At 39.7% G+C, this 18,702-nt stretch overlaps 1 protein-coding gene and 1 long non-coding RNA gene across 13 annotated transcripts in view; one reads left to right on the top strand and one right to left on the bottom strand.

Moving 5' to 3' along the window:
- GALNT18 (polypeptide N-acetylgalactosaminyltransferase 18) overlaps positions 1-18,702 on the bottom strand; it is a 468,216-nt gene that overhangs the window by 83,042 nt on the left and 366,472 nt on the right. For all 12 annotated transcript variants that reach the window (XM_081545252.1, XM_081545250.1, XM_081545251.1 and 9 more), the window contains one exon: positions 17,692-17,806. In XM_081545252.1, the coding sequence (XP_081401378.1) occupies positions 17,692-17,806 (115 nt within the window). The remainder of the gene's footprint in view (positions 1-17,691; positions 17,807-18,702) is intronic.
- On the top strand, positions 433-1,185 carry LOC145527369 (uncharacterized). The gene is made up of 2 exons (XR_014069717.1): positions 433-559; positions 731-1,185. It is a non-coding gene; the product is annotated as an uncharacterized LOC145527369 (long non-coding RNA).

Here is an 18,702-nt window from a genome sequence, read left to right as displayed (position 1 = left end):
GCTGTTCCAGTGTAACAATTAGTGGTACCCTCTTTAACTCTCAAAAGTGTTCTGGTTTGGATAATAAATTGTCATTTCTGTATATATTTATACAGAAATATATTTATTATTTATATATTTATATATAAGTATAAATAAGTATATAAGTATATAAGTATATATTTATTATTTATCTGTATGCCAAATTTATCAGGAACAATCTGATTTTAGAAACACTGAAATCCAAGATAAGCATCTGTCTTGAAATCATGGTAGTACTAATATTTTCTCTTCCTTACTCCATGATTTTGTTATAGGGCTAACAATTCTAAGGTAGTAAAAAATGGCACAAGTCATCAAGACCCTCTGTTACTGATGAGCAGCATTTGAAGCAGTCATAATGAGTAAAGCCAGGCACACTGCACTGAGTGTGGCCCACACCAAGCAAGGAAAGAGGTCACATTCATTAGATTTTCCAAAACAGTCCAGACACAGAAAGAAACAGGACTTCAGGGAGGAAATGTGCCCTGGGGATGTTACTAGCGGGTAATTCTATCTTCAGGACTGACTTCCTGTGCAGGTAAGCCTGCTTGATGGAAAAACTTGTATGTGGGGATAATTTCTGTAAACCATCCCTGGTGAGCACTGGGAGGTTTTACTCACTGGGATCTTGTACCTTGCATTGCTTTACAAAGTGAAAAGCATTTGCAATGAGAGTAGATGTCTCTGAATTCCCCTTCTGTGATTTCAGATTTGTGAACATAAGGATTTTTCAAAAGAAAACCACAAGAGTGTCTGGATGGTGATGATTCTGATACTGATGCTGATGCTGAAGAGGTAGAATGGGAGGAGAAGGAGTAGGTGAGGAGGGGGAAGGAGAAACGAGAGGATGAAGGGGAGGAAGACGGCGAAGAGGCAGGCAGTCCCTGCTCAGTTTCTACCAGCCATTCTGAGGAACTGATTTTGGCCTTGCCTGGTGGTCCCTTCCTGGAAAATTGGAAACATGATGTACTGGTGGCAAAGAAGTTACCTTCCAACGGCACAATACAAAGCAGCAGGCAGACTCAATTAAAGAAAGACAAAATTAAAAAAAAAGAAAAGGGGAGAGAAGCTGACTCTCTGGAGCTTTAAAACTCATTGCTGGCTCCCAGGTTTTTTTCCCTCCAAAATCAGGAAATTAAACACTGATACATGACTATTGTCTAATCCGCAGCCTATAATCAAATTTTGTTAATGATCACAATAATGCCCTTTATAGCTATTTTCACTTTTGGTCACATCTTTTTAAGAAGGTAAAAAATTTTTTTCAGCTTGGCTCTCAGAATCTTTTATCAATTGTTACCTCTTCTGTGCATCTTACTAATTGTACTTCTCTAAGGCTCCCTCATTGAACACAATTAAAAAAACCTAAATGTGAAGACCCTTCCAGAGTAAAATTGTCCATGGGCCCTCTCCTCCTTCTGCTCCCCACCATTCCTAGCTAATTACTTCATTACGTACTTTTTTAATTACTTTGTTCTTTAGGGATTAATTTTGCACATATCTTTACTAATCGTAAACTTTTACAACGTACAGTTAGGCTGCGTCTGTTCAGCGGCTGGTTTGTAATTGCAGAGTCACTCTGTGGCTGGTGAGCTAAAGATAATGTGCTGAGGCAAAGAGCCTTCTTCTCAGTGTTTTCAGATGCCTTCTGGCCACCCAGCATGGCAGAATAATTGGCTCTGGGCTGCTTGGGGGCACCAAGCTTCCCTCCCATGTGGAGATCGCAATCAGAAAAGCCCTCTGATTCTGGAGGTCTAGGGTTCATAGACCCAGGCTGCTCAGACTTCATGCACCCTGGGGATTTCAGGCCCCATGGCCCTACGAGGCCAGGCCCAGTGGCCACATGCCAACAGAACAGGACTGGTTATGGCAGACCTCCTAGAAGGAAAATGCCAACTCCTCTTCAAGGTCAAATCCATACTTTCCCAGGGCCCTTGTACATGGCCTGTCCCTTCAAGCAGTTTTCAAGGAATCCTTCTCCCTCCATTCATGGTCAAATAAATCTCTAAACTCCCTACTTCTGCAGTCTCTCCTCTGACATCTATATTCCATCATCACCTCCTGCCCCCAAAATTCCCCTCAAAGCCTTATTCCTCTCATTTTTGGATGCCCCTTTTCCACTCATATCCTCACAGTACCAGGTGGGGATTTAGAGGTTTTGGCACCATGCAGAACCATGTTCAAATCCCAGTTTCACCAAGCTCTTTTGCTGCGGGACCTGGGCAAGTGACTCAACCTCTCTGAGCCTCAGTCTTCTCATCTGTAAAACGAGGATAATAATTGTAGCTCCTCATTGTTCCCAGGATGAAATGATGTACAGCATAAAACTCACCAAGATGTAATAAGCTCTATGAGGGCACAACCTAGATGATCCTGTTCATCACTGTATGCCCAGTGCTTAGCACAGTGTCTAGTAATAAATAAATAAAAGCACAAAGGAAACAATAAAGGGTAGCTATTATCATCAGTGGTCATTTTAGCATGACTAGTGCACTCCTGAAACACTCCCCTCAACATCTGGGGTTTTCCACCAACCCAGCTCTCTTTCTAGTCAATTCTTCTCTGTAACTATGGACATCACCCTGCCACCCACCCTATTTCCTATGCCCATGCTCAACTCTAAAATCTATTTTTAGCTCAGAATTTCATCCTCTCTGGGCTCCTCCATCCTTTCTCCTTGACTGGGCACACAGGGGGTACCCAGCCCCTGTCTCACCTGCAAATCTTCTCTTTACCTTTAGTTAGATAGTTCTGGCTTCTTGCAGAAGTCAAGACCCAGGTTTTACATTTCTCCACTAATGCCGAGGGCATAACACAAGCAGCATAATAAACATTCATTGTGTACGTAAATAAATGGACAAATAATGCAAGCTTTCTGGTTATTTCCATTGTTATTTCTAATGTCAAACTTGACCCATTTCCCCATCCCCAAACTAAATCTCTACACCAAACAACCCCTTTCCTAGTCAATGGCACCCTCAAACCTCTCATCGTCTGGGCTTGAAATCTCAGCGCCACCTTTGTCAGACTATAATAACTCATTTATATAGGGATCAGGAAAGGCTACCTCTTGACCTCCAATGATCACTCAAACCACTATCAGCATCTAACACAATGCTAAGGGAACACGTGGACAATGCTTCAGCTAAAGCTTGGAGTCACTGGGCAAATTCCTTCAGGAAGAACAAAAGCCCGGAAACTTGAAACCTGTGTTTGATGTCTTGAAACTTTTGGCCTCAGAAGATGGCAGAAATGAATATTTATTCCATTTTATGGCTGTGAGCTGTAGGTTTTATTTATCCCGTGGCAGCAGCTGAAGGACAATGCCACAGCAGATTTCAATTCATGACAAAATGGTATAAAACAGCGGCAGGGCTCATGGCCCAACCCACCCACAACACACACACACACACACACACACACACACACACACACACACACACACAGAACGATGTGTTACTCTAAACTCTCAGATTATTCTGAACTCCAGCTCCAGCTGGCCTGGCCCAACCATAACATTTAGAAGCAATCAGAGACTAAAATCCAATTTAAGGTGTTTACTTTTCTCTGTCTGCAGGGATTGGAGGTCAGGGAATCTGCTTGCAGCCTTTCTATGAGACGTTGCTTCTGGTGGTTTCCTGAGACCTCAGCTGAGCGAGAAGGCTGGTGCCCACACCCCTTCTCCTCCTTTTCAAGTTTCTCTCTCACTGTGCTGGCAGAGACTAGCTGATTTACCTAAAATTGTGGTGTCCAGTGGCATTGTCCTCATGGCTGGGTGAGATCAGTTATGGTATTAGCCATGAGCTGACTCAGTCCACTAAGTCCAAGGCCTCTGGAGAGAACCACGTGGTCCCTCAAGTGCTTCAAAAACCAGGAGGCTTGACAAGCAGACATTCACTTGCCTGAGACTTTTTCACTGATAATTTTAGCAAAGTCTCTAGCCCTTTAATCCATCCTAAAGGAGATCAATCCTGGGTGTTCATTGGAAGGACTGATGTTGAAGCTGAAACTCCAATACTTTGGCCACCTCATGCGAAGAGTTGATTCATTGGAAAAGACCCTAATGCTGGGTAGGATTGGGGGCAGGAGGAGAAGGGGATGACAGAGGATGAGATGGTTGGATGGCATCACTGACTCGATGGACATGGGTTTGGGTAGACTCCAGGAGTTGGTGATGGACAGAGAGGCCTGGCATGCTGCAATTCATGGGGTCACAAAGAGTTGGACATGACTGAGCGACTGAACTGAACTGAACATTTTGTAAGAATCTCAAATAATGGCAATGCCTGTTCTGAGCAGTTGCTATACCCCCTACTTTGCTTTCTCTTCCTCCTCTGTGTCTCTGGCTCCCTGAACCCAGGTTTCTGACTTCCTGTCTGTTATGGGCATTTCTCCCTTGGCAGCTCCTCAATCTACCTCTTTTCTGAGGCTCTGGACTCTGGCTTTCAGCTCAGTTCTTGTCTCTGTCACCTCCTCTAGTTTTGAAGTCTCCTGCAACCTCAGGTGAAGACACCGTGTAATCCTGTCTGATTCAAGCCTATCTCCCATAAAGGATTTGAGCAGAAACCTCAAGCTCTGAAATGGTACTGTGGTCATTTTCCAAAGCGATGCTGGCCCAGGTTTAGCTTCTGAAATTCAACTTAATGCCATGGGTGATTTTAAATCCTGAAGGCAGAGGTGGATGAGCACTGTGACACAGTGATAAGGCATGAGCCCTGAACCACTCAGGCTAGTTCTGATCTTGAGTGACTTGGGGAGGCATTTTATCCTGTTACTTCCAGTTTCCTAAATTACAATATGGGGATAACAACACAGACCTCATGGGACTCATTAAAATTAACCAGATAATATATACAAAGTGATGGTATTCAATAATGGAAGTTCCTCTCATTATTATTATCTTCCAGACTTGTGGCCTGATACTTTATCAGCTGTGGAGCATGTATCTGCTTTATGAAATAATAATCTTCTTTTGTTGTTCAAGAGTCAATGTCACTTAGCCAAATCTTAGACATTCCAGACCTAGAAAGGCCAATGACGGTAATCAAGGAAATGTTTGCCTGGGCTCTCAGCAATAGGTCATCCATCATAAGTTTACCTTTTCCTTTTACTTAAGTCACTGGTGAAAATGTTGAACAAGCCAGGATGAGCAAAAAGCCCACCAAAGGCCACCTTCTGGCTTGCCAATGACCACTCTTCTTCCCCATCTGATAACCTATCTTGCCTGTCACTCAACCTCTGTTTTAGTCCAAAGTTACAGATCCCTAGTTCTCAGCCTTAGAGTTCAGCCATAGTCATGTTCTTTCTCAATTGTCACTCTACACCTGTCACCTCAACTCTCTGGAATGCCTGTCCTCCTCTTCCCACCTGAACAAAATACTTTCATTCCTTAGGCCCAACCTAAATGCTGCCCCCTCCGTGAAGCCTCACCCAGCTCTGAAGGGTTGAGTGCTCACTCCCTCTGCTACTGCAATACACACGGGATCATCCATCCTTGCCATTCTGATCCTGAGCACTGGGTTATGCCTTACTTAGTGCTTTAATCCAAATTATATTCACAATGATGAATTTTCATTCAGGAAATATTTTCTAGAATAAATGTCATTAAGGGACTTTAATTCTCTTGGTCAATTTTCTATATAAGGTAATTAAAATATATTTCTTTTCATGCTAATTTTCCAATTTTATTTTACTAGACTTATTTTCTCAGGGGTTAATACTTTTTTGCATTGATTTTACAACTGAGATATGATTTATCTATCAGTATGTTTTAAATCTACATCTATTTTACAATTATGGCCTCCCTCACAAAGTGGTCATGATTTCACCAAGTTTAGTTTGTCTGAATCAAATTTTGCAGATGTAAATTATATTACTATTTACTTCTTCAATCAGTCTTTTAACTTTCACTGTGTTCATTTTTTGTTTGTTGCTTCAGTTCATGTTAATGATCTTTACTACTACTCACAATTTGGAAAAAGAATGATGGTTTGCATTTTTTGGTATTCAAAAAATTTTTAAGAATTATCACAAGAAATAGTGTAGCAGTGTACTTACTATGGCTGCCAAAGATAGATCAAAGAACACAGAAATCCTTAAAGTCACAGTGGAGCTTTGGGTCATGACATCCTGTTTAGTCTCAAGATGTTTTCTATAATCTATTAGATAGTACTTAGAAGATGGGAAGGTGGTTGTCTCTCCAGCTAGTCTGACAGCCACTCAAAGACAGAGTCTGTGTCATTCACCTCTAGTTTTCCAGCACCTGGCAAGAATGAATGAATGAATACATACATAAATGAACCCATAAGGGGAACATGAGAAATCTGATCTGATTTCTTACTGAAGGCCACTACACTATGCCTACCTATATAAGTCATAATTGTTTCTGAAGCCCCTTTACCTGAGTTCAAATCTTAGCTTTACCATTTTCCTGGGGCAAGTTATATCATTTCTCTGTGCTTCAGTATATCCTCCTGGAAGTGGGGGTAATAAAAGATTCTGCATCACAAGGTGGCTGCAAGGATTAAGGGAGCTAATATATATAAAGCACTTAGGGCAGTAGCTCACATATAATTATTGCCACACTTCTATTAACTATTAGTATTTCAGTCATAAGTCTCATCTATCTTTCTAATAATACCAAGGTGTTTATGTTCCCTGTTATAGGGAGCTCATGATTCCATTCGGCATCCTTTCCTTTTTAATGATTCTAATATTTGTTTCTTATATTGAATTGATAACTACATCCATTACAGCTTCCACCCCACTGTCCGTGGCTCTAACTTTCTGAGACATATAGAATAAATTCTTACATTTGACTGGCCTTTAAACTTGATACCTGTTTATTGAGCACATACCAGGTTCCAAGCATCAGTATGAAAGTTAACTATCCATAAATCCTGACATTAAGCATTTTAAAGTATAGACAGAAAAGAAGTGGGAAAGATACTATTTGTGTCTTTCATAGATCTTTTCTTCCTTTCAATCCAAGGTTTTCTTGATACCCTGTTGGCAAGCCAAAATCCAACTTACAAACTTACTTCACAAACATTTGTGAGTTTGAACATACAAACATAATATAATGGCTACATAATAGAAACTGTGTGATATTAGTACATGAATACACAAATAGATTAATAGAACTGAAATAAAAAATCCAGAAGCAAGCCCTAAGTATGACAATTTAGCCTATGATAACGGTAGTATTGTAAACCAGTGAGGAAAAGATGCAATTTTAAAAAGAAGGTGTTAGGATACAGAGGGCCATACAGAAAAATAAGGCATTGAGTCCATTCCTCACACCATACATTAAGATCAATTCTGATGAACTGGAGATTACAGTGCAAAAAAAATACAATCCTACAACTATTAGAAGAAAACATAGGTGATTTTTCTCTTTAACCTTAAAGTAGGTAAATTTTATTCTGATTAAACTCTGGAAGCAAGAAAGAAAAGCCAATGCATTTGCTTATGTTAAAAAAAAAAAAAGGCACATTTTGCATGGCAAAAAACCCCCTAGCAAAACACCAAAAGCAAAATCAAAAGACAAGTAACACATTGGGAGAAAATATTTGCAGTATATATGATGGGGAAAGTATTACCATCCCTAACGTGTAAAGAGGTTCTAAAAATAAAGATTAACAATCTTACAGGAAAATGGGCCAAAGATAAGAAAAGCTCATGGAAAAAAGAAATGCTAATGGCCTTAATCATGTGAAAAGCTTCTCAACCTACTTCTTAATAAGAGAAATGCAAATTAAAACTACTATGAAAACCATTTCTCATCTGTCAGATTGGCAAAACTCCAAATATTTCACAACATACTTTGTTGATTGACGGTGAGGAAACAGGCAGCTTCACCATTCCTGGTGGGAAAAATACTACTCTAGAAGGATACTTAATGTCTAGCAAAATTACACATGTATTTTTTAATCTCACAATTTCCCTTTTAGGAACCTATTAAAACAATAATCCAAAAAAAATATGAAAAATTGTATGCATGAAACGATTCATTTATAGCACCAAGCACCAGAATAAACTATGAAATATGCATGCATTGGAGCACCATGCAGCTATGAAAAAAGCAATGAGGAATACCTCTATACACTATTGTAATCTTCAGAAAAAAAATCTATATAGTGAAAAAAATCACAGCAGTGAAAAGTATACTAGCATACTTCTATTTACCTAAGAAAAAGAGATGTGAATACATGCATATTTCCATTTTTTAAAAGGGTAAAATAAAACAAACAAGGTGGTTATGTTAGAGGTACTAAAGAAACAGGATAAAGAGGACAGTAATAGCAAAGAGATTTTTCTGAATACACTTTCTTTTCTAGATTTGATCTTGGAATTATGCAAATATTTACATAGCTGTAAGAATTAAATATGAAAAAAGCAATTCCTAAAAGTCAAAAGCAAAATAAAAGAAATGAACCTGTTTATTTGGTTGGTAGAATAATGCACAGAGAGGAACTATTCTATGTGACTTTAAATCACAGTGATTTGACTGTACATCTCCAGTGGAATATAACCTAAAAGCAGAAAGAAATGCAAAAAAGAAAATTTAAACTGTTTCTAGTAATCATATCATTGGTGATAGTGTTTGGAGACAGTTGTATGCATGCTGAGGAATAAAACAAATAAGTAATTATGTTGATGTCATTAAGAACCAGAATTTTTGGCATGGGAGAAAGGAAACAGGATATAAGATTGATGAAATTAAGTAAAAATCCTATAGTGGGTTTCCCTGGTGGTCCAGTGGTTAAGAATCTGCCTGCCAGTGCAGGGGACACAGGTTCAATCCCAGGTCCTGGAAGACTCCACACGCTGTGAGGCAACATAGTCTGTGTGCCAGAGCTACTGAAGCCAGCACCCTAGAGCCTGTGCTCTGCAACAAAAGAGGCCACCACCATGAGAAGCTCACTTACCGCAACTAGAGAGTAGGCCCCTGCTCTCTGCAACAAGAGAAAGCCCTCATGCAGAAATGAAAACCCAGTGCAGCCACACACACACACACACACACACACACACACACACACACACACACACACACACACACACACACACACATACACGCACACACACACACACACACACACACACACGCACACACAGCCTGTAGTACTAAATTTGATTCAGAGAGATCATCATGAACATTGAAAGTGTTTTCTTTAAACAAAAAGAATATATCTAGCTCTAACCACTGAAAAGACCCAGAAACATGGACCAACTCAGTAGCAAAGAATGCTTGTAGTGCCCAGACCCTGACTGTGATTTTTAAATACCACTTCTCACTAAAAGAAAGCTGAGCTCCTTAGAAAAAATGGCTGATTACAGGTCTGGAGCAAGAAATGTATAGATGAAGCATTTCTGATCCAGGGAAGTCATTAAAGAGGCAAAAGGACTCTTTCCTGAGGAATGAATGTCAATAGGCTCCCAATGGCCAAAGGTGAAAAAACTGCAAATCAATTTAGGGTATTATATAAAATGAATTGAAACACATCAAATATATTTAAAACCGTAAGTTCATAACAGTATTCAAAAACTTACTTGGCTCCCTCTAAAAGATGGTAGAGAATCAACTCATTATTTTGCAAACTATAATAGAATTATTTATTCTGACTTTTTCTAATGAACTGTGTTGTATTTCCAGGCAGCCAAAGAATGGATGACTATAAATGTCTCTTTATGAAAGTTATTCCAGCTAATAAACAAAGAAGGAAAAATAAAATTAAAATATCACCATTTTCCAACTCTTAATGAATTACTTAATCTAGGCACTAATCAGCAGTAACTGTTAGCATCACAAATGGCGAGACAGCAAGACATTAGGTACCCAGTGATGAAAGCACGCACATACTGCCTTTGAAATATTCTTGCCACAAAACTGAACCTACACCTCCAGATCTAACCAGCAATTTAGAAGAAATATACGGAACAGGAGTGTTAGATGACTTCAGGGAAATTCAATCAGAAAAACCTAGACTGTGGGAGTCTCCACAGGACAAATAACCTGATCTCTTTAAAAATAAATTACAGGGATAAAAAAAGAAATGGAGAAAGAAATCCAGTGGATTAATTGAGATTTATAAGACATTAATCAACTGGATCTTGATTCAAGCAAATTGTAAAACAAAGTAGAAACTGCTGAGAGAATTGGCAGAAATGTGAACACTGACTGGATAATTGTTGGTATTAGGGAATTCTTTTCAACACTTTTAGGACTGAAATAGTATTGTGATCATGTTTCTCTCAAAAAGTTCTTATCATTTTAGATGCATATTGAAATATTTTTTGATGATTTAATATCTGGGATTTGCTTCAAAAAGCCAGAGTTAGGGAGGATTGGGTATGAATAGAGATTAAAACCAAATAGCCCATGAGTTGACAATGTTGATATTGGGTGATGGATGGAAGGGGATTTATTATACCATTCTCTCTATTTGGGAATATGTTTGAAATTGTCCATAATAAGGAAGTTTTTTTTAAAAATCCCATTTATAATAAGGTATTTGGAATATAGAATACAGTATCCTAGACACTATATTACATGTTTTAGAGGACATTTGAACCTAGGTTCCAAATTCCCTTCCTATATAAGAGACAACATCATGTGTAATACTTGGACCCATGGAACCTGAAAGGAGGCATATGTGACCCGTCCCTGACCCCTGGAAGCATGTGCCTATAACATAGGTTTAGCCAACTGTATGAGCTCACGCAGTACTTTGAATTTTGGTGACTGTCACCAAGACCCAAGCAATGAGACTGGCTTATAGCAGGACTATAATACTCCTTACAAATTAAAGTGTGCTTAAAAAAATAAAGCCCTATATGAAATGTATGGTTGTATATTTATGGAACATATATATATCTGCATGTATAATAATAATAGATATGATCATGTTTTGTATAGAGCACTTTATAGTTTACAAAGTACTTAAATTGATTTCTTGTTATCTTTATTGTTAAAATAATGATTATAATAATGAGATAATAAACCATAAGAATGAATTAACATCTTTTGGCCAATATAAACATTTTTAATCGTATAACACTATTAGGATAGTAATATCTGGATTGCCTATAGCACTTGATTGCTAGGTACATTAAATAGGATAATTGTAGGGAAACAGCTTTGAAAATACAGATGTCAAGGAATTTACTGCCTATATTTTCTTCTAGGAGTTTTATGGTTTCAGGTCTTATGCTGAGGTTTTTAATCCATTTTGAGTTAATTTTTGTGTATGGTTACATTTTTGTATTATGTTAGATAATGGTCCAGTTTCATGATTTTCCATGTGGCTGTCCAGTTTTCCCAGTGCCATTTATTGAAGACACCATCTTTTGTCTGCTGTATATTCTTGGCTCATTTGTTGTAAATTAATTGAGCATATATGAATGGGCTTATTTCCAGGATCTCTATTCTGTTCCTTTGATTTATGTGTCTGATTTTATGCCAATACCATACTGTTTTGATTTACAGTTTTTTAAAGTGCTATTTTGGTTACATTTCACATAATGTAATATGCAGTATTCAATATAGTTGTTATATTGCTATATTCAGTTCAAAATAGGAGAAGAAAATGACAACCCACTCCAGTATTCTAGCCTGGAGAATCCCAGGGACAGAGGAGCCTGGTGGGCTGCCGTCTATGGGGTCACACAGAGTTGGACACAACTGAAGTGATGCAGCAGCAGCTGCAGCAGTTCAAAATATTTTAAAATTACTGGTATAATTTCTCCTTTGACATATGCCATTCAGAAATGTTGCACAATTTCCAAAAATATGGCTTCTTCCTATACTTTTTAGGTATAGATTTTTAATTTAATTCCATTGAGATCAGAGAATGTGTTTATATGATGTTACTCCCTTGAAATTGTTGAATTTTGTGGTTGTTAGATGCAGTGTTGCACATATGCCCATTTGATTTAAACTACCAATTATGTTGGTCTATCAATTACTGGGAAAATTTATTAAAATCCTCAACTACATTAGTGGTGCTGTTAATGTCTCCTTTAAATTCTATCCATTTTTACTTTATATAAATTAAAGCTGTGCCATTAAGGTACATAGAAACTTATAATTTTCATATATTCCTGATAAACTTAACATACTATCATCTTGTAGAAATTTACCTTATTTATCCTAAAGCATGGTGTAATAGTATTTTTTTAAACATTAATTTAACTACAACAAGTTTCTTTTGATTGATTAGTATTTACCTGCCATGACTTTCTCCATCTATTTACATTTTAACTTATCTGTATTATCATATTTCAGGCTTATAAATAGACTACAGATAATTTCTAAAATCTAGTCTACAAATGTTAGTCTTAATTTGGCCCATGTATATTTACTACATTTACTGATATATTTGGATTATTTCTACCATTTCATATATTTTCTTCATATATTTTCTTCACCTGTCTTGTTTCTCTTTCTTACCATTTTCATATCTTGTTTTTTTCCCTTTACTTCTTTAGAAGTTAGACTTTCTATATCTATGATTTTCAGGGCTCCTCTAGGAATTTTAACATGATTACTTTATCAGCATTTAAAGTTAACTAGGATCTTCTTCATCTTCACAAACAATATAGACATTTTAAGCAATTTATTTACAATTACCCCCTCCCAACTTATTTGCAATTTTCATCATGCACTGTAATTTTGTTTTAATAACCCTATAATACATTACTGCAGTGTTAATAACTCTACAATACATTACTAAAGTATTATTTACCATGAATATTTCTTTACATTTACTCATATATTTACACTTACTCATATATGAGCTAATTATTATTCTTCTATTTCAGAATTCCTTCTGAGCTCATTTTCCTTGTATCTGAAGCATAGCCTTTAAAAACTTTTTAGTTAGGATCTGTCAGTAGCAAACTCAGTTTTGTGTCAGAAAATAGCTTCCTTTTACCCTAGTTTTTGAAGGAATTTTTTTAACTGAATGTACACGTGAAAGTTGGTTTTTCTCTCAGCAGTACAGAAGATGTTACTTCATAGTCTTCTGGATTCCACAATGGCCACTGGAAAGTCTGCTGTTATTTTAATTGTCATAAAATTTTAGGTAGTCTATCTTTTCTGACTGCGGTAAGGGCTTCTCGTCGTCTTTGCTTTTCTATGGTTCCACTATGATATGTCTAAATGTGAATATTTTTGTATTTATTTTACTTTGGACAGGCTGACTTCCTGAATCTGAGAATTGGTGTCTTTCAGCAGTATGGGAACATTTTCAGTCATTTCTATTCAAATATTGCTTCTGCTTAATCCTCTTTCTATCATCACCATTTGGAATTCTAAGATATTAGACCCTCCTTCTCATTTCTACATGTCTCTCAACCTCTTTCTTTCATGTTTTTTTCTTTGTCTTCCCCGGTGATTTTGAATAATTTCTTCAGCACTATTTTCCAGTCTACTTAGTTTTTCCTTTAATATCCATCTAGCTGTTTAATCCATCCACTAGGCTTTTAATTTCCATTTTTATGTTAGTCATGTTTGAAATTCTATTTTTATCCTAATTATGACTGGTCTTTTTATAGTCTCCTGCTTCTTACTCATATTTCAATCTCTTTTAAAAGTTATTAAATATACAACTTATATCCTATATCTGATAGATTCAATGCTTGAAGACTTTGTAGATCAAATTTGGCTGTTCAATGCTTTTGCTGGTGTTTGCTCTTGGTCCTTTATCTGTTTTCTGCTTCATGATTAAAAAAAAAGAGAGAACTACTTGAAATCACATTCCTTGGAACTCTAGCTAGGAGAAATTTTGTGGCCTGGGTCTTTCTCAGAAAGGATTTGTATACACTTTTGCAGATGCCTAAAAACTACCAACAACTTTAAACTAAATTTTCCTCTTGAGATTCTCTGTATCTGAAGTATTTTGATTTTAGATGATAGGCCCAAGGGAGGGGCTCACAGAGGAGAATTTTTGTTTTCTTCCTGGCCCAAGATTGAGACAGGCGATCTTCACTCCAATGGTGAAAATGTGGGTGGGGGTAGTTCCACCCCATCTTTATATTCAGATAATTGGCCTTATGCAGTCCCTGCTTTATGGGAGGTAAGGGGTAGGGGTTATTTTATTAGTCTCTTAATGTTGGTTAAGCTTTGTGTTTTGTACTTGGTTGTTCAGTCATGTCCGACTCTTTGCGACCCCATGGACTGTAGCCTGCCAGGCACCTCTGTCCATGGGGGTTTTTCAGGAAAGAATACTGGAGTGGGTTGTCATGCCCTCCTCCAGCTTAAGCCTTAGTCTTTGTGTCCTGTCCTCTGTATACTCCATGAAACTGGGATATCATAAGCTTCAAGTTACCAGGTTCTTCAGATATAATGAACTCTGGCTTTCTCTGGTTCCTACTTTCACTTTGGTTTTGGTGTTTGTATTGATTTCCTTGGGTTGTTATAACAAAGCATGGCCAACTGAATTATCTAAAACTACTGAAATGTACTCTCTCACAGTTCTGAAGGCTAGAAGTCTGAAATCAAGTACTGGTAGGCAATGCTCTCCCTAAAGCCTCTAGGGGAGGATCCTTCCTTTCCTTGTCTAGCTTCTGGTGGCCGCAGCATTCAGTGGCTTGTGGCATCATAACTCCAATCTCTGTCTCCATCTTCACATGGTCATCTTCCCTATATGTCTGGGTCCAAAGTCTCCTTCTTTTATAAGGACACCGGTCATATTGGATTAAGGTCCACCCTGACCCAGTATGACCTCATGTTAACCTGATTACATCTGTGAAGGTCCTATTTCCAAATATGATCATATTCACAGGTACAGAGGTTTAGCATTTCAACATGTTTTAAAGGAGATTCAATTCAACCCATAACAGTTCCTAGCCACTTCTTAATTCCTTGCTAGCTCCTGAATTCTTTCTTATATATTCTAGTATTTTATAGCCATCATCGGTATAATCTTTCTGTCTTCTATTCAGTGTCAGCTCTTATTTCTCACTCTTTTCATTCTGCTTGCCCATAACAATTCCCTTCTTATTTTTCCCATTGAATTGTGGACTTAGAAATTGGGGAAAACAAGGCTTATTAGAATTGAGTGCAAAATAAGAATAAGATTGTAAATGAGGACTCTGTAGACACGACTGTGTAAAGTAGAAGAAAATTACTGCATGGACACTGTAATACTCTTTGGGGAAGGCACAAAGAACATTTATTCCTAGATCACTGTGGTATATCTAGCTAGGCTTTTGAATCATAAAGACCTGAGACTGAATCTTTTCTCTACCTCTTATAAGTCATATGAGTCTGAGAACATATTATGTAAGCTCTTGATTTCACAACTTCCTCATCTGGAAAAGGGGGTGTTATGATAACAGCTACTGTTTAGGGTGCTTTGTAGATGGATGATATAAGTAAAGTGCCAGAGCAGGTATTGAATAATTGTGCAAACGACTCTGTTTCTATGTGCCAGATGGGTAAGGACTTTGAATAATTTGCCTCTGAATAAATGAAGGGAGGAAAGCAATGTCTCTAACTTTTTTTTTTTTTTTTTACACCACATGGCATGTGAGATCCTAGTTATATGACCAAGGGTTGAACCCAAGTTAATTCAAATTAACTAGCTTCTGTCCTCAGCTCTGCCAGCTAACAAGTTGCTTGGTACCTGCTTTAAAAGCCACCTTTCCTTCAACTCCATGAGATTTCACCTCTGTCAAACAGGAGGGAACAGATAGAAAAAAAAAAAAGCCAGGCATCATTTTATATTGTATTTTATACCCCCAGCACAAACCCCCAAATTTTAAATAAGTATTTGAAAGCCTCACCTAGGCCCACACTGCAGGACAGCTTTATATTAATAGTCTAGGCAAGGAAAAGCCAGAAATCTCCCACCACTTTGTGACTGACTCACATATATGTTGGAGGCAGAGTTCACAAATCTAATTCCTTTCTCCATTCCTGGACATTTTTACCCAGAGAGCGTAAGTGACTAGAGGCGGTTCTGCCTGCTCAGCCAATTCCCGGCAGCAGCTTCTAGTGAAAAATATTATGTTTGGGGGCGAGCATTTATCCAGGAGTGTGTGGAAACGAGACGGTGAGGACGCAAATTGTGAATAAATGACCGGTATAGGGAGAGCAGAGCAATGAGGGCGATTATGCAGGCTCTGTCCTCTATGAATACATTAGCTCCCCAACCAACCCATCTATCTTGACTGCCTCCAAAGCAATTTCTTTGGGTTTCAGTGAATACAGGTGTCTGGGAGCATTCTCTAAGCTCGGCTTCAGACAAGCCGCTCCAGCCTCCAGAACTTAAAGCCCTAGCATTAAGTCTGGGCGACAAGTCAGGCCCATGCAGCCTGCCAGGCCATTGTAGTTGTTGTGAGATGCTCATTGGAGATGCCCAGTCTCCTGTCAGGAAAGGGCAGGGGCTGTCCAGTGCCAGTTGACTGGCCAGTGGGTAGTGGGGATGGCTAAGGAGGGTTAGCCAAGCTGGAGTCCTTGAGTGGAAATGAGATCAGGAACAGGAGATGGCCAGATACAGACACTGAGGTCAAAGGGGCAAGAGTGGGGTTGCTGGTGGGAACCAGGCAGATGCTAGGTGGCCTGCATGGAGGCTTGGCAGTGATGGGGAACAGCTCGGATGACTGCCATGAACACGGCAGGTACGAGGGCTGGCCAGGGACTGGCAAGCCTGTAGTGCACGTGTGCCAGGCTGCTTAAAGATCCCCATGGAGAGGACAGTGGGGACCACAGTGGGGACAAGTCCAGCTTACATGTTGCTTTTTTCATGAGGAGAGAACCACAACCTGGTCAGAGCGGTGGTCTTCCCTTCATAGGGCGAGGTCCTTCCTTGTATCCCTGATCACATTTCTGTCAACTGCCAAGGGACCGAATGTGTCTCTCAGTCATGGGGAAGAGTTCCTTTTGGAGTTACCTTTTCATAGACCCAGAGAAAGGGGTCAGTGCCTTGAAAATGTTCCTATATGATGAGAAAATAAATGGATTCACACCACACATTGATAGCTGCAAAGAGCCCTGTACTTTGGGGCAGGATGGTGGATATCTCTGGAGAGTGATGTGAGTCATGTACGGGTCTGAGGGTCTGACCACCAAGTGGTGGGTCAGGAACCTGCATGGAGCTTCTCGGCCTTTTGGCTAAGATCAAGTGTAGGAACCTGCATGGAGTGGGCCTGGCTGTGCTTTGCTGTTTATACTCCATGAGTTTATTTCTCTGTGGCATTCTCTTGACAAAATCTTTAGGAAGGTTCTGTGGGCCACTGTGGAGGAGATGGAGAATAACAGAGAAACCCTGAGGGGAGGTAACAGGGAAGAGAAGTGACTCTGAGGGTCCCTCCTGTTCACCTCCCTTTTCCTGGAGCTCCCTTTTGCTCACTCCCTGTGAAACCTGCATTTGATTTCAACACAGAGGTTTATTTCCTTGATTTGGGAGCTCAACTCTCTCATGTTCTTACCCCAGCCAAAACAGTTTCTGATGTTCTTTTCTTCCTGAAAATTCTATAGGTCCCAACCTGTGTCTCTATCCCATCTCTACCAGCCCTGATCACATATGCATGGACCAAGGTTAGGGACTGGACGTTCAGTATCAGTCCCCCACCATCACCCCTGAGCCAAATTTCTGCACCCGTCAGACTCATTCACCCACTGGGGAGCTGAGCCAAATCTTCCTGGTGAGAAACTCTGCTCACCCTGATCCCAAGCTCGACATTTTCGCCTCCGTAGACCTCCATGCCTTCGTCCAGCAAGCCGATCTCCTCGAAGTACTGCCGGTCCACAATGAAGCAGCCGATGAGGGCAGGGCTCCTGTAGGGCATGGAGAGATGGTGGGCAGTTAGCAGAGGGGCCGTCTCACGGGGGCCAACAGAGCAGGAAGAGCAGTGCTGCCTTCCTGCCAGGAGGGTCTGGCCTTCTCCCTTCCTTTGCTGCCAAAACTGGTGTGAGCCTCGTTCTCTGAGTGGCCCTCCCAGGTCCATCCTCACCAGCTACTCCAGGGAGCCTATTCCATCAGGACAGAGGCAGACAGCTCCTGTCCTGTGACCAGCCATCATTTCTGGTGGTGCTTGCCTGTGTGTCAACCAGAGCAGTAATGCTTAGTCTGCCAGTCTTGACCACATGTCTGTATCTCTGGCTGCCCTGACCCCTGCATTTTGAACTACAAAGTCGGTCTCTCTTTCCACCTGTGTACCCACAACAACTTTCCCACCCTTCACCTTGGTCCCTTTAGAGAGATGAGCTGGGGCTTTGGATAGCACAGTAAATCATTTGGATTTTATCTGTGGATAAAGGAATGTCAACGAAGAATTTTAAGCAGACAGTGGTAATAAGCAGATATGTGTTTGTAAAAAGAATACTCTGGCAGCCGTGGGGTGATCGATTGGAGGAGAATGGGTAGAAATCGAGGAATCCAGTTGGGAAGCTTATTGCTATTTCCAGGTGAGCAATGATGAAGACCTGGGCTGGAGTACCAGGAATGGACATAGGGATTGTTTAAAGACATATATTGAGGTAAAATCAGCAGAACTTTGAGACAGATGAACTCTGAAGGTGAGAAGGAGGAATCTGGATGCCAGCTGGCCTTCTGCTTGGGTGATGATGGGGTGAGGGCCATCGACAGCGGGGTAGAGAAGAAGCTGGTTTCAGAAGGAAGAGTGATTCCATGGTGGGAAAACTGATCTTAAGGTGCCTGTGGACCACCAGGG

The sequence above is a fragment of the Giraffa tippelskirchi genome, chromosome 11 (genome assembly GCF_054371585.1).
Source record: "Giraffa tippelskirchi isolate mGirTip1 chromosome 11, T2T-mGirTip1v1.2.pri, whole genome shotgun sequence".
Lineage (NCBI taxonomy): Eukaryota > Metazoa > Chordata > Mammalia > Artiodactyla > Giraffidae > Giraffa > Giraffa tippelskirchi.
This window is presented reverse-complemented; position numbering and strand designations above follow the sequence as displayed.